Here is a 15,672-nt window from a genome sequence, read left to right as displayed (position 1 = left end):
CTCGACTTATGCATAGCCATTTTTTTTCGAGATATCGATCTAGTTACATGTTAAATTAATATAGTATCAATAAACTATGTATACACATATCACTTCACTGTATCACTTGCACGTCTAAGTATCTCACACTTATAGTAATTTATATTATATACATATGCCTAGCTTAAGATCTAATATATTTATAGTAAGACTTAGCTCGTCATTCATCAAGTAAGCCGTCTGTAGCTTTCTCTCTTCATCACATCGCTGGTCACATTTGGCCACGGTCTGCGGTTCGGCTGGAGTCGTCCTTTCGCATGAGGTCTGGTCTGCTGGCTGGATCATATCCACCACCAGGTCGGTCCATCTCGAATTTAGCAAGACATCATCTTCTTCATACTGCAGCTGTCAATATCATCAAACAAATTCGACAAGTAATCGCTCATTATGAAAATATCTTAAAATAATAATCTCCTTTTAAGTATTTTATTATTTTTCTTTGCACTATGGTCAGTCAACTATCTATATTTGCTCTTGTATCTTCGGTCTTGTCTTAGAGAAGTATCTGCTATTTTAAATTATTTATCTTCTGAAAACTTAATTATTCCTTAATTCTTCTTCTCAAGGAATGATTCTTGCATATCTTTTTATTATTTCAACACTTCTAGATTATGAGCTCCGATGTGTTGCTATATTGCTTATCAGCTCTACTGGCAAACGTATTTAAATAAAATACTCGTGTTTTATGCCGTCCTTATGCTCTTACTGTACTATAGCAAGTATCTTGCCGTATTTTCTTATTTAGAAGATATAATCGTAATTATTCTTCTTTCCGACGTCGTGGTAACGACTTGCTTCCTATTGCCTTCAGTTCAATTTTGTAAGTGTGAATATTAATAATATATAATATTTTACTTGTTTTTTCGAAACAATTCACCTGATACAGCTCTGTTCTTCACAGCCTTTTAAAAGTGTACGATCCAAGTTAGTCATGGCCTCCTAATATACTTATATTTTGAGATTCTCTTGTATACAGTCTTAGCCTGTGTGGTCCATACTTAAATTGACGCCATTCTGAAATACATCAGAAAATGCAATGGACACACAAGTAAAGATTAAATTTAGTAAAAAGTAATGATTACTTGTAAAAATTAGAATGTAATGGTTACAAGTATTCTGATTACTTTTACTCTGTTGCTTTCCAACTCTGGATATAAGATATACTACATATTTAAATAACAGTAGCCATGTACAGTAATTTATGTAGTGCTGTGTCAATACAATGTGAGGGTAACATAAGTCAGTCTTATGAAAATTCTGCTGGTGTTTCGCCAGTAGCTTGTAGCTTGAGAAACTCTTGGTTGAATTTGGATATTTTTTTGAAACTACACTTGCATTCACAATCGAACAAAGTCCTGAGTTATCTTAGTGGAACACTACACCATGTAACACTTGGATCACTAGTTGGGTATTCCAGTGTAATATCTGCATTTGTTTGCTATATGCACACCAACTGATTGCCTAATTGTTTAGGGATAAATTTGTCTGAAGTCTTAAAAAATAAACGTGTTTGTGTTTTTGTCTGACAATGTATGTGTTGACATTTCACTTACCGTGCTGTTGCCCTTGTGAAGATAAAATTATATGAGCTGGTTGAGCACCAATAATTTTGTTGAAGAGAAGTCTAGGTGGTGATGTTAGTTTTGGCTTTCCTCAAGACTTGCACAACATGGTCCAGTGTGTTTTATTCTTGTCATTGCCATCTCATAATGAAAATGGCATGCTAAATTCTAACCTGTTGCCCTCTTCTTTCTTGTTGAAACCTATTTCATGTTTCATTATTGCAATAGCTTCTCAATAGTAGCTAGAACTGTGGTTTCTTCTTATCTTAATTCATGATTCAGGGAAAAGGTTATCTGAAGCGATTTATGCTTTGTTAGTTGAAATCTCTATCAAGAAATATTGCAAACCACTTACAATGGTTTATTAACAATCAGAACAGTCTATTTGCTTGACAAATGCTCTTACTCATATCTGTACATCATTTTCTCCCATTTTATTTATGAATATAATCATGCTTTATATAAAATTTAATTCCTTTGTATTCAGAATTCAAGACCATTTATCTCTTAATGGTCTCAAATATTGCTGAAACATGCGATCATTATTCACTGTGTTAATAGTATCAGTGTATAATTTGTTTTCAAACATTTGGTTACATTTGGAATACTCGTAACATCCTGTCAAAAATAATTAGAAAGTTTGGGACATTAAGGCCCGGTTTCACAGTTTGAGTTTAAGCCGAAGCTTTAGTAAGCCACGCACGCCGCTTAAGCAAGGCTTACGCTTTGGCTTAAACACTACGAGTTTCACAGTCGGGGGACCATGTGCAGCTTTACTAAGCTGAACATCTCCGAAGTTGGTAATGCTTGCGCATGCGCAGTAATTCAGTTCTCATCTTTGTTTACATCCGTAGCCTATGATTGATTGACTTGTAGGTTATACATCGTTTATCAGCCAAGATAATTGAGAAAAATGAACGGAAAATGTGATTCCAATAATAGTAACAAAAATAAAGTTTAAAAATGGTCACTCGCCCGTCCTGCTGACACGTATTACCACTACAGTCTAAAATGGCCATAACTTCTGAACCATTCATGCAAATAATGTCCTGACAAGGTTATTGCAATCCTTATAAAATACTGGAGGAGGTCAAACAATTTATTTCGATGAGGAATTCGAGGATAATATAAAAATATTTATTTAATGTTAAGGAGTTATATTTTTTTACCACTGAGTATAGCATAAAATCGCTTGTAGAGGGCAAACGGTTGGAAATAGGTATATACCATCGCGGACTTTTTTGTAGAGGTTTCTATGCCCTACAATTCGTACACTTACACTTGGGGTCTATCGTTGATGGTTCACGCAGTGTAAGCCAAGAAAGCAAGTGACCGACCGACATTTTTGTCTCTTTTACTGTATATCGGAACACGGAAACTTTATTATTTCACGAGCCTCGAAATATATTCAGAAATATAAGTTATTTAATGTTAATGTTATTGGTTTTACTTCCCACTGACTATGAATTTGAGCACTTTCACCACAGGACTGAGACAGGATCGAACCTCCCAAGTTGGGCTAAGAAGGCCAGCGCTCTACCATCGGAACTGAATCCTTAGCTTAAACCTCAGTTTCATACAGCTTAAGCCAGTCACAGATAAGCTCGGTTTACCACTTGCACTCCCCACTGTGAAACTCGTCCAGAGTTTAAGCTCCCGCTTAAGCCCGATCCAAGGCTTAAGCGTATACTGTGAAACCGGGCCTAACTTTCTATGAATAAATTTGTTTGTAGGGTCTGTTATCTTGATGTTTGGCCCCTTGAAAGAGCAATCATCATAATCATAAACTTGTGGTGGCTTTTTTTTATGAAGTATTTTTGTGTTATATTGATTATGTACAAATGTTGCTGAATGAACTTTCCTTTCTTTATTATTTTCTCTTTCCCATTTAAGCATTTCTCAACAGTGGACCTCCCAAGTACCCTAGCTCTGCTTCAAAACCTAAAGATTGGGATCGTGTGGTTGGAGAACTTGCCAAGGAAGATGATGACAAGGCTGAAGGAGAAGCAGCTCTGAATTCCCTATTTCAAAAAATTTATTCACAAGGCTCAGATGAGGTGAAACGAGCGATGAATAAATCCTTTGTAAGTACATTTTTCAGAAATCTTTCTTGATGAAACCTGTTTTTATTATGAATCTCTGGGAGTTTTTCATTTTTTTATCAGCTATTCTAGATGATAATTGGCATTGTAATACTGGCATCGCACACTGTTCCCACTCTTCCACCCAGACATCCTACAGGACATAATGCTGTCAGGCATGCCAACAAGTAGTGATTCTCCCTGCACAAGCCATGGTTGCCCACGTGGAAGAGTGGGGGCAGCAATGGCTCCACTCTGTATTGCTGCGTGCCTTAACTACCCACAGCAACACTGCACACCTCATCGACTTTCAGAAGGTTACAAGTAATTACTCTTATTATTGTGACCGTATTGAAGCTTAGTATATTAAAAAGTTTCAAATAGTTTATTAATATCCACCTGTTCAATACAATCCATATAGTTAGGATGCAGTTATTACATATTGTGTAATGTTTGACACGTTTCACTTGACATGGCAAGCATCTTCAGTTAGGTCAGGGCCCTGAGTCAGATGTTATGTACAGTATGAGACTAACTCTTAAAATAGTTTATGATAATATTGTAATTAATGGTCATTAGTTCTTTTGAAACGGTGGAAGTTAGGCTGATTTTAAATTAAGTCATAAAACTTTAATAAATAGTTGTTTTGTTGATTTCATATGTAACAGAAGGTTGTCCACAGATCATATCCCTGCCTCCTGATGCCCCGAACATTCCTGCACAACATCATGAAGGAAAATTGAAATGATTTTCACAGATATTTTTGCCTCTGGTTGTACAGGGGATACAGAGAGAGTTGGCTGTGCAGTTGGGGGCATGCGGCTGTGAGCTTGCATTCAGGAGATACCAGGGTGGGTTTGAACCTTACTGTCTGCAGCCCTGAAAGTGGTTTTCCGTGGTTTCCCCATTTTCATGCCAGTGAAATACTGGGTCTGTACCTTAAGGCCATGCTCACTTCCCTCCCATTCCTAGCCCTTCCTATCCCATTATTGCCGTAAGATCTATGTGTCGGTGAGACGTAAAGCGAATTAAAAAATATACAGGGTGTATCTTCATTATATCAAAAGAATCAAGAATGCTCTTCATATTATGTAAAGGCCAATGGCACAGTCGGATTGTCGGAGAGTTTTCCATTTAGAAAAAATGAGGTTGATTTGTTACTTCCAGGCGCGTTTCAGATTGACAACTCGCCGTGTTTACTCTGCCAGAGCACAAGCCGCAGCCCAGTGCTGTGTTTCAGGGAAGGGAGGGTAAGTGGGGTGAATGATAGATGGAGATAGAGATAATACTCCAGTAGTTTGTTCTGCACACACTGGCTGTTTTCAGTAGAAATTGATGTGAATGGCTGTTTTGGTACACCAACGAATAAATGGCTGATTCACACCTGGCCTATAGTGCAGCAAATTGCAACGGGAGAGAAGCTGCACAGATTTGTGACGTCCGGAACCGTTATCGCCGCCACCTCGTCGTTCAACTTCCATGTCCATTGGCAGGCAAGTGCATGAATGAGGGCGGACGGAAACCCTCCTGTGATAGTATTACACACATTTCAGCATCGGTTTAGCATCATTATTTCGACTGGCATTGTTGATGACTTATTTACCGTATAATCTCGAATACCACCTGCCCTTGAATAAGACCCGCACCCTTATTTTGAAAGAACAAAATTTTTTAAAAAAAAAGTGAAATCAAAATTATTTACAATCTTTACTAACACACACCAAATGATTAGAAAATACAAATAAAAGTAAAGAAACATTTCCAGAACGATATCCAACGAGTTCCTTTGCGATCTCTAATGCCTTTAGCTGACATTTCGGTTGACACACCATATCCCAATTGCTGCCTTTCGTCCCATATTTATAAAGTTGTTTTTTCCCCCCTCTATTTCTGGAAACTGTACACTCGGTCCACGAAAAGCTCTATGATCACCACTACATGTTAATAGCACATTTTCTTCTTTCTCCAATCGCGAATACACGACTCGTCAATATTGTATTTCCTACCGGTGGCACGATTTTCAATAATTTCGGCTTCCCGAACTACTTTCAGTTTCTCACTCGCAGTAAAAGATCGCAAATGCTATGTGGAATGCATGGTGATACTGCGAGAACGTGCGCGAGACTGACGCCAAGCGCGGAAGTAGCGTATACTGAGAACGGAGAGAGCCTTGTTGACAAGCCGCGCCATAGGTGATGCCCGATTTATGCGCATTCGGAAAGATAAATTTCCCAAAATTTTAAATAATATCCGCACCCAGTTTTGGAAGCAATATTTTCGAAAAAGCAGTGCGGGTGGTATTCAAGATTATATGGTTCTTGGGCCGCTTGTCTGTCCTCTAATGGACAGTGAGGAATGCTACCTTTTCTTGGTAGAATCAATGCCTAGATTATTGGAAGAAGTTCCTGTATTTAAAGTTAAAAACTTCATCATTGATCCGTATTGAACTAACAATTACAATGCTAAAAAGAGAAAGATGTTCCACCTATTCAATACAGTAATAAATTGTTGCACAAATTAATGTAGCAACATGTTTAACCCTCCAAGTAATACGTAAAAACCTCTTAAGAGATAACATCTTAGTACAAGTTTCTTTAAATAATTCATAAAAAATACAAAATGACAGTAAAATATGTCATATCGTTTTGTTCAGTATAAACTAGAGAATGTGATTATGTAATAATATTGGGTAGATGCTTTCATTCCATTTTATTGGGGGGGGGGGGGGTGAATTACAATTTTTCACTTTTGAAAAAAGAAAAAACAATGTTTCAACTTTCACTGTACATAGCTTCAAAACTATAAAAGACCGAAACACAAGGTAAATGTATAAAATGTTCACCATTTTGTTAGCAACAAAAGACTTAAGAGTACATATTTACCATAAAACTAAAGAACAGAAAGTTATGTACAAAAAACCAAAACTATGTACATCTCCTCTTCGGGCATAATTCTTTACTTCGAGTCATTTGCAAGAGTTTTTCTTTTCCTCCCCTTTACCATGGGACTGTAGAAGTGTTTCAACTTATGGCAGCAAATAGGATGAATGCCACAATTACACCTAGGGCACCAGAATTTGCTCCGCTTTCTTTTTATCACCCTCGTTTTCTGACGAGTCACCACTCAAAGAAACTGCTTTTGGTATTTTGTCACCTGGCAAATCACTGTCATCACTGAAAACACAATTTTCATAATCTTCTTCTAACATATCCCGAATATCGTCAGAACAACATGGATCGCACATTTTAGTTTATTGAAACACTAACCAATCAAGTAGAACAACATTAGAACACTGCCATGCGGTGAGGCACTTTGAGCAACTAACGCTAAGATTTGTTTTAGACGGTACATAAGCAGAAAAACCTATTCGATAATTCAGCTAGATGAATCAAAATAGGCAATGAACTGAACTATTGATTAGTGCAAAGTTCGACGATATTCATGAAATGGTTGCCCAGCAACACAGCTCTAAAGAAATGAGTCGTTAATAACGACTGTATCATTACACAAAGGCATAAATGAGTCATTATTAAAGACTCATATCACTTGGAGGGTTAATATGTTATGGGACCAGTTTCGACATATATCCATTACATCATCAGCCGATACAAAAATGGCAAGAAGTCAACACACAAAAACATTCAAGGGTAATTGTAACACTTATGACACTTTTCTTGAAGAATTAATAATTGAAGTTCATGTAGGACTTTATAGTGAAGATGATTTTTTGTAGATATCTTAGGTTCTTGAGCACTCTTGCTGTAGATCTTGAGGTTAAAAAAAGGATGCAGCATATTTCACAATTGTTGTTATGCAAGGAATAAACTTGTTGCTAGTAACAAATGACATGATTTTGTTTTTGTGCTTCAAAAGTTGGATAGTGGTATATATAAAAACTCTTAGAATATGTTGTAGGATATGAACCTATCAGTACTGATATGGATTTTATTAGATCTAAGGAAAAGAAAGTAAATTAAAAATAAGAAATAAAAAGTGAAAAATGGTAAGATAAGTAATACTATGAGGCTCACCTAAGGGGGTGTTGTGGTAAGGGCAAGTAGCGCGAGAAGGTGTTGTGTATAACATGGAAGATCGATCGCCTACTTGTCAGCTTGAAGCTTTTGAAAACTAAGATAAGGAAGTCAAAAAGGAAGTTTGGTTTTTCAGACAAATCATTAACCCTGGTACTGGCAAGCAGTTTACCTTCAAGTGGCAAGCATTTAAGCGAGATTTGCCAGGAACTTTTAAAAAATTCATTAAAGTGTTGTTTTTCAATTTATTTTTATGTATAACAAGTCATTTTATTCAGAAAAGTACGAATACTATAGTAAGAAATTAAACCTACCAATTTAGTATCCTGAAGCAGTATGGGCGAAGTATCCAACACATGCTAAGTATTCCAAAATAATCCGAAAGTTCTGGGCAACGTGTACGTAAAAAGTAATATTATATGATGATTTTAATATATACAAAAATTGCAAAATTTCATGCTGATTAAAAATATATAGAAAGGTTTCACTACATTGAAGTATTGTAAAGTAAAATAGAACTGAAACAACACAAGCACATCGCACCAACACGTGAGTCTACTTACTCAGATTCATCCTCTCTACCTTTGGGGTGGCTCCTCTTTCTTTCTGCTATGATGGGCCTCCAAAAATGTTCTAATTTACGGTAGTACTCTTGATGGACACCACAATTCCGCCCTGGGCATGAGAAGTCCAGGAGGAATGTTGTGAAGAGTTTCTTCATCTACAAGACCTTTGACAATACTAACCATAAATTCCTCATGTTCAAGGGGTTTGTCAGCATTCAAATTATAGAGTATGTAGGCACATTATAGAATATTTCTTTCCAGTCGAAACGTTTTAGTGACATGACTAGAAAAATATGGAAATATTTGCGATTTTGAAGTGCACTACTATTTTTCAATGTTGTTATTAGGGTTCAGACGCATATTTATAACTAGAGAAATGGATTTTTCATTTCTGATACTGCAACGTCAACCCATCTGTGCAGACGAGAATACGGACCCATGTTTCCGGAATTTGTTTTATTTTGAATAATTTCCTGTGCGTATTTATTATTTTCAGTCACTAAAAGATTGCAGATACTGTAGCATTGGAGATAAACAAATAGAAATATGTTAGAGGAGGACGGATTCTCGGAGGGCAATTTCATATACTTGCGTTTCGAACCTTGAACTTCTCTTCCACTTTTATTTCTGGCCCTGGAGGATACTCTTGTACACTTCGGTTCTGTTTGGTCAACTGCATTATCGTCATTATCATTGTTATGAGTGGTTGGTTCATTGTGCTCCACATCATCGTCAATATCAGTGTCGAAATCACTTAGCCTAGGCTCATATAATCGGGCGAGTTGGCCGTGCGCGTAGAGGCGCGCGGCTGTGTGCTTGCATCCGGGAGATAGTAGGTTCGAATCCCACTATCGGCAGCCCCGAAGATGGTTTTCCGTGGTTTCCCATTTTCACACCAGGCAAATGCTGGGGCTGTATCTTAATTAAGGCCACGGCCGCTTCCTTCCAACTCCTAGGCTTTTCCTATCCCATCGTCGCCATAAGACCTATCTGTGTCGGTGCGACGTAAAGCCACTAGCAAAAAAAGAAAGGCTCATATAACTCGCCACTACCTGACAAATTATTGTCAAAATCATCGCTAATTCCTTCTAAAAAATAGGGCACTATCACCTTCGCCGTCCAGATCAAACAGTTACGAATTTCACTACTTCCTGACAGTTCACTCATTTTACGCCACGAAAGCTAATGCACATCGGACAACCACAGCAAACACAACGGAATGACCTTCTGCAAAGCGTTCTCGTTTTTCCACGTGTATAGTGCACACTCTGTCACATTAAACTACTTCAAAATTGCGCTGTATTTGTAGATGATGCAAAATATGTCTTAAGGATGTTGAGTGTCAAGACGCTATCTCGAAATTAGTCAGCGCTGGCGTAATGCATCTTGATAGTGACTCTGCCGGTTGAGTAACAGGGAAATGAGTCGCGATCATGACAATTGGCGGTTCCAGGGTTAAGGTTTTGGTTAGGATTAAAATATTGATCAAGGTGTATTAAACAATTTTTAGTGATATCCAGAAGAGGGCCTTTGTTTAGGGTACTGATAATTTCAATGTCTTGGTCTAACGTAGTGAAATCATGTTTTACGTCTTGCATGTGGTGCTCTATTGCTGAAAATTTATTGTATTTTATTGCGTTAATGTGTTCTGAATATCTAATTTTGAGGCTGTGTCCAGTTTATACAATGTAAGAAGAATCGCAGATATTGCATTTAAAATGGTATATGCCAGATTTTGAAAATATGTTAGTTCTGTTTAAAGATTTGAAGTTATAAATCATTTCCATGTTTGTATTGTTAGTTCGAAAGGAAATTTTGGAATTACATTTTTTTAAGATATTGGCAATGCAGTAGTAGTTTTCATTGAAAGTGAAGGTAGAGTAAGCTGCTGGTTTAGGATTGTCATTTGATAGCGTTGTATTTGTTCGGTGTTTAAATTTATCGATTATTCGTTCAATAAAAAAATCTGCTGTAACCATTAAATTAAGCGATGGAACGTATGATATTAAGTTCTTTATTTAAATTATATTTAGATAAAGGTATTTTGAAAGCGCGGTTAACCATACTGTTGTAAGTGGCACATTTATGTGATTGTGGGTGTGAGGAATCTTGTCTTATGGTAGTAGCCGTTTGTATGGGTTTCTCGCCTAAATGCTAGCCGCTTGAATATAAACTGCTTGACAGTTCCAGGGTTAATGGTTTGTCTGGAAAACCAAACATCATTTTTGACTTCCTTATCTTAGTTTTCAAAAGCTTCAAATTAACAAGTAGGCGATCGATCTTCCATGTTATACACGACACCTTCTCGTGCTACTTGCCCTTACCACAACACCCCCCTGACCCACCTTAAACTACTCCCCTTACTCCCTAACCCCCTCCTATCTCCTACCTATGTTCATTTTTCGGTTCTTCCTCTTTGTACTTCATGGCAAGGCTAATTTAAGGTGAGCCTCATAGTATTAATATTTTTCACTTTTTTATTTCTTATTTTTAATTTATTTTATTTTCCTTAGAACTCATAAAATCCATATCAGTACTGATAGGTTCATATCCTACAACATATTCTAAGAGTTTTTATATATACCACTGTCCACCTTTTGAAGTACAAAAACAAAATCATATCATATATGTTAACTAGCAACAAGTTTATTCCTTGCATAACAACAGTTGTGAATTATGCTGCACCCTTTTTTAACCTCAAGATCTACAGCAAGAGTGCTCAAGAACCTAAGATATCTACAAAAAAATTATCTTCACTAAAAAGTGGTACATGAACTTCAATTATTGATTCTTCAAGAAAAGTGGCAAGTGTTACAATTACCCTTGAATGTTTTTGTGTGTTTACTTCTTGCCATTTTTGTATTGGCAGATGATGACATCGATATATGTCGAAACCGGTCCCATAATATATTAAACATGTTGCTACATTAATTTGTGCAACAGTTTATTATTGTATTGAATAGGTGGAACATCTTTCTCTTTTTAGCATTGTAAGAAATTCCTGTAGGTATGCGGCAGCAAATGTGGCTGCGTCATGATGGCGCTCCACTGCATTTCACTCGCTGTGCCACGCAGCGCATTATACAGGGAAATGGGTAGGCTTTGGTGGGCCAGTACAATGGCCTTTGCGCTTTGTCGATTTAACCTCCATGGATTATTCTTGTTACATGAAGATCGAAGTAGGAGGAATATTGAACAGTTAACATAATCAAACTGTTGGGCGTATTGTTTCTTTCGTTGAGTATTTAATTCCTTTAACATTCCTACTACCCACCTGGAGGTGTTACAACTAACAGTAATATTAATCCACAGCACCATTTGTAAAGTACTTGTTGGGAGGAGGGCATAAATACTTTGGCAATGTTTCTCATTTATTGTATCAAAATATTTTCTTAACCCCACTCGAGAGGACAGACATTTAGTTGAATCCTGTATAAATAAGTAACGTGTGTTGAACTGTTGACAATGAAATGTTGTTCTTGTTGTTTTGAGTCATCAGTCCAGAGTGGTTTTATGCAGTCCTCCATGCCACCCTATCCTGTCCTAACCTTTAAATATCTACGTAGCTGCTGCATTGATTTCAGTGGTTAGTTTACATTTTCTTGCATCAGTTTAAATTTTGGAAAGGCTATTATCATGTAAATTTATAGCGTGCACTTTTCTACTGACGCTTGGTGTATGTTTTCTTGGTACATACTCGGTTATGGTAGGTTAGCTGACACTGTTTGAATAGAAAAGCTGAAGTGTTTGCCATAAAATGCGACCTTTGGTATCGTTTTCTGTTGCGAGCTCTCTTGTCGGCATTTGGAGGCGATGTCAGTCGATTAGTAATACCCATCAACTGAAGTTCCTTTAAGGAAATCAGAAATGAAAGAGGACGACACGTTTTCATAGTAAATATATAAATAACGTGGTTGATAGTAGTTAACTCGTTAGAATTAAAAGCTAAGTGAACAATCACTGAATTTTAACACTTTACACGGGGTGAGTAACAGTGCGATACATCTCAAGATATAGCAGAGCGTATCACTGATTTCTGAGGTTAGATTATATTTTCTCACGTCTGGTTAAATTTCGGTAAGGCTGTTCCCTTGTAAATTTATAGCGAGAAGGTTACCGGTATCTTTTTTCTACTGGCGCTTGATATGTTTTCATTGTACATACGCAGTTAAGTTAGGTTAGCTGACACTATTTGATTAAGAAAACTGAAGAATTTGCCGAAAAATGTGACCATTGGTATGGTTTTCTCGCTATGTGCACCTGAGAACTCTCTCGTTGACATTCGAAGGCAATATCGGAGTCGATTAGTAATACCTGTCGACTGCTGTTCCATAAATAAAGAAAGAACAACATATCGTAGTTGTTCAGGCAGAATTCACTAAGTCAGAAATCTTACTTCTGAGTTATAGCTGTTTTATTGTTTCAAACAACTCCAAAAATCAGTTTTGCATTATCAGTTATTATTAATATGTTTTTTGGTGTTGTTGCCACTATTACTTTGACTTACTTCCATAATTTCACTATTTTTGCAAATTTGAAGTACCAGATTTAAAAGAAATCTAATATTTTTTGACTTAGTGACTTCTGCCGGGAAAGGAAGGAACATCCTCGTAGGTTGTTATAAAGGCAAAAATAACAAGTACTGGCTCACAATAAATGTGTAGGTGCATGAAATTATTATTCATATTATTATTATTATTATTATTATTATTATTATTATTATCTTTGAACTATTTCTCATAACTACACAGTATGATTCAGAGAACGAAAGTGTGACAATAAAAAAAAATTTAAACACTCGTGTCAGTAAATCAGTAAACCCTTCTCATTGTTATGTGTCATGTTTTATTCATTATCATTAGCTTCACACTCACTTTCACTGTCCACACTTCGTTCTGGATTTCGATCCCTCACTGCACCTGAATGCGATAAGGAGCGGTACCATGTTTGAAATTATGTTGGAATAACTCATATATTGCAGAGACTAATAAGATCCTTGTACTTTTGTTCTGATATAGGGAAAAAGAGTTTTGTAAGCCTTCTGAAGGGTGGGCATCTTTTTTGGGCGACCTCACCCGAAAGTATTTATCCCAAAGTATCTTCCACAATGACTATATTGATATTTGAGAATACCCGGTGCATCCTTTTCGAATCTAAAGCACTTGACTTTCAACCAGTTTACTTTATTTCCATCACTGTCCTTGGTATTGTTACACATACAAAGGGCACTAGGAAAGTTCTTCAATGTGGGTGAACGCTTTAGACATTTTCAAAATAATTTCCACTACACTCCATACACTTCTCCATATGTCGAAACCAGTCACTGAACCAACTCTGCCACTTTTCTTTGGTGACATTTTCACACTCTTAATTCCATGCTGCCAGAAGCTCCTCGTCAGATGCAAAATGCCGCCCTTTCAGCATCATCTTCACTTCTGGGAGGAATGCGAAGTCACATGGGGCAAGATCAGGACTGTATAGAGGGTGATGAAGCACAGTCAACCCTGATCTGGCAAGAAAATCCATTGTTACATTAGCACGATATGCTGGAGCATTGTGATGAAAGAGCCATGTGTTGAGCCGTGACCTTGGACGGAGCTGCGCGAGAGCCTGGATGACCTGAGGCAGACAAGTCTCACTGTACCACTTCGCAGCAACTGTCCTTTGTGTTTCAAGCACAACCCGAGTCAGGATGCCCCGTTTAGAGAAGAATACTGCAATCATCATATCATCATTTTCTTCATTGACCTTGACTTTCGCACAGTCACAGGAGTACGCTCATCTTCAAACACCCACACCTTATTCTGGGATTTTGTTGGGACATCGTAATAATAAAACCAAGTTTCGTAACCTGTAACGATGCTATTGACGTTATGCGAAGTCCCATTTTCAAACTGTTTTAGCATTTTTTGGCACCATTTCCTTCGATGTGCCCTTTATTCCTCTGAAAGTGAATGGAGCACCCAAAGGGAACAAACCTTTCTAACATGGAGATGGTCGTGTAGGATTGAATGAATAGCTGGTGCAGGGATGGGGAGGGTCTCTTCTACCTGCTGATAGGTCAACCGCCTCCCTTGCTGCAACATTTTCCTCACAGCTTCAATGTTTTCCTCAGTCACTGATTCAGATGGGCGCCCAGAACGAGGATCGTCTTCAACCCCAAAATTTCCCCTCTGAACTCCTTGTACCAGCAGAAAATTGTTGCCCGATGTGGATAGTCTTTCCCCACCACAGGGGTCATTTCCTTCGGGCACTGGTCAACAGTTAATCCACGAGCAAAATTGTAGCGGATAATCGCACGATATTCACCTTTAGACCACATCTTAACCTGCTTCAATCCGACTGCTTGTTAACAATTGGTGTGAAGGTTGCGCCTTGCTGTCTCCTAGACCGGTTTTCACCCCTCTTTTCATCCCTCACCATAACAGGGATGTCCATCCAACCATTTTTGCGTATTGCAAAACTTTCCTAGAGCCCTTTGTATAAGGTGACTTCTGCTTTCTTAAGATAAATCACATATGTTACACTTCAACATTATTGCAAACTTACGGATTTCAACCAGCTTTTAACACAAATAGCAGCTTTCTGGCAACTGAAAAAACATTGTAACAATGACACAGCCGTACTGTAATTATTACGGCCAAAAATGGACAGAGTTATTGTTATAACAGCTGCATAATAAGATGTGAATTCTACTGAACAATAATCAAAGGAAGAACTTGCACCAAGCAGAAGTCACTAAGTGGACTAAGGAACTTCTGCCTGATGAAGAAACAGGAAAAATGCACTTAGTGAAAATAGCAAGTGCAGTTTGCAATGGAATGCTTCTCAATATGACTTAGTAAGTTCTACCTGCCGATAGAGCGTCATTTTGTTAGTATGGTTTTGCACCTAACTCAAAACCGCCAATTTTTGACTTAGTGACTTCTGCCTGAACGACGACTATATTTTCGTAACAAATTCATTAATAACGTGGTCGGTAGCAGTTGTGAACTCGTTAGAAATAAATTCTAAGTAAACGATCGCTTAATTTTAATACTCTACACTGAAATAAAGTAAGAATGCAATACACTTGAAGATATGGCAGGGCGCATCACTGATTTCAGAGGTTAGTTTATATTTTCTCATGCCCGGTTAAATTTCGGAGAGGCTATTCCCATGTAAATTTATAGAGAGATGTTATAAATTCTCTACTGGCGCTTGGAATATGAGGCGCTCGGGGCTAGATAATGGTAAGCCACATTGAGGAAATTTTACAGGATAGCCATATGAAGGTTCAAAAAATTCCATAAATCAGGTGATGGACATAAGAGATATGTTTATTGAGTGATAAGGTACTATATACATTAAGGTATTATTGTAACATGAAATAGAACCTTTTTAACTAATGTAC

General features: G+C 37.4%; 1 protein-coding gene across 2 annotated transcripts in view; it reads left to right on the top strand.

Moving 5' to 3' along the window:
* Sgt1 (suppressor-of-G2-allele-of-skp1) overlaps window positions 1–15,672 on the top strand; it is a 174,792-nt gene that overhangs the window by 135,249 nt on the left and 23,871 nt on the right. For both annotated transcript variants that reach the window (XM_067156303.2, XM_067156294.2), the window contains exon 5: window positions 3,495–3,685. In XM_067156303.2, coding sequence (XP_067012404.1) covers window positions 3,495–3,685 — 191 coding nt within the window. The remainder of the gene's footprint in view (window positions 1–3,494; window positions 3,686–15,672) is intronic.

Source organism: Anabrus simplex, chromosome 1 (assembly GCF_040414725.1).
Source record: "Anabrus simplex isolate iqAnaSimp1 chromosome 1, ASM4041472v1, whole genome shotgun sequence".
Taxonomy (NCBI): domain Eukaryota; kingdom Metazoa; phylum Arthropoda; class Insecta; order Orthoptera; family Tettigoniidae; genus Anabrus; species Anabrus simplex.
The sequence above is the reverse complement of the archived record's forward strand: the minus strand, read 5'-3'. Positions and strand labels throughout refer to the sequence as shown.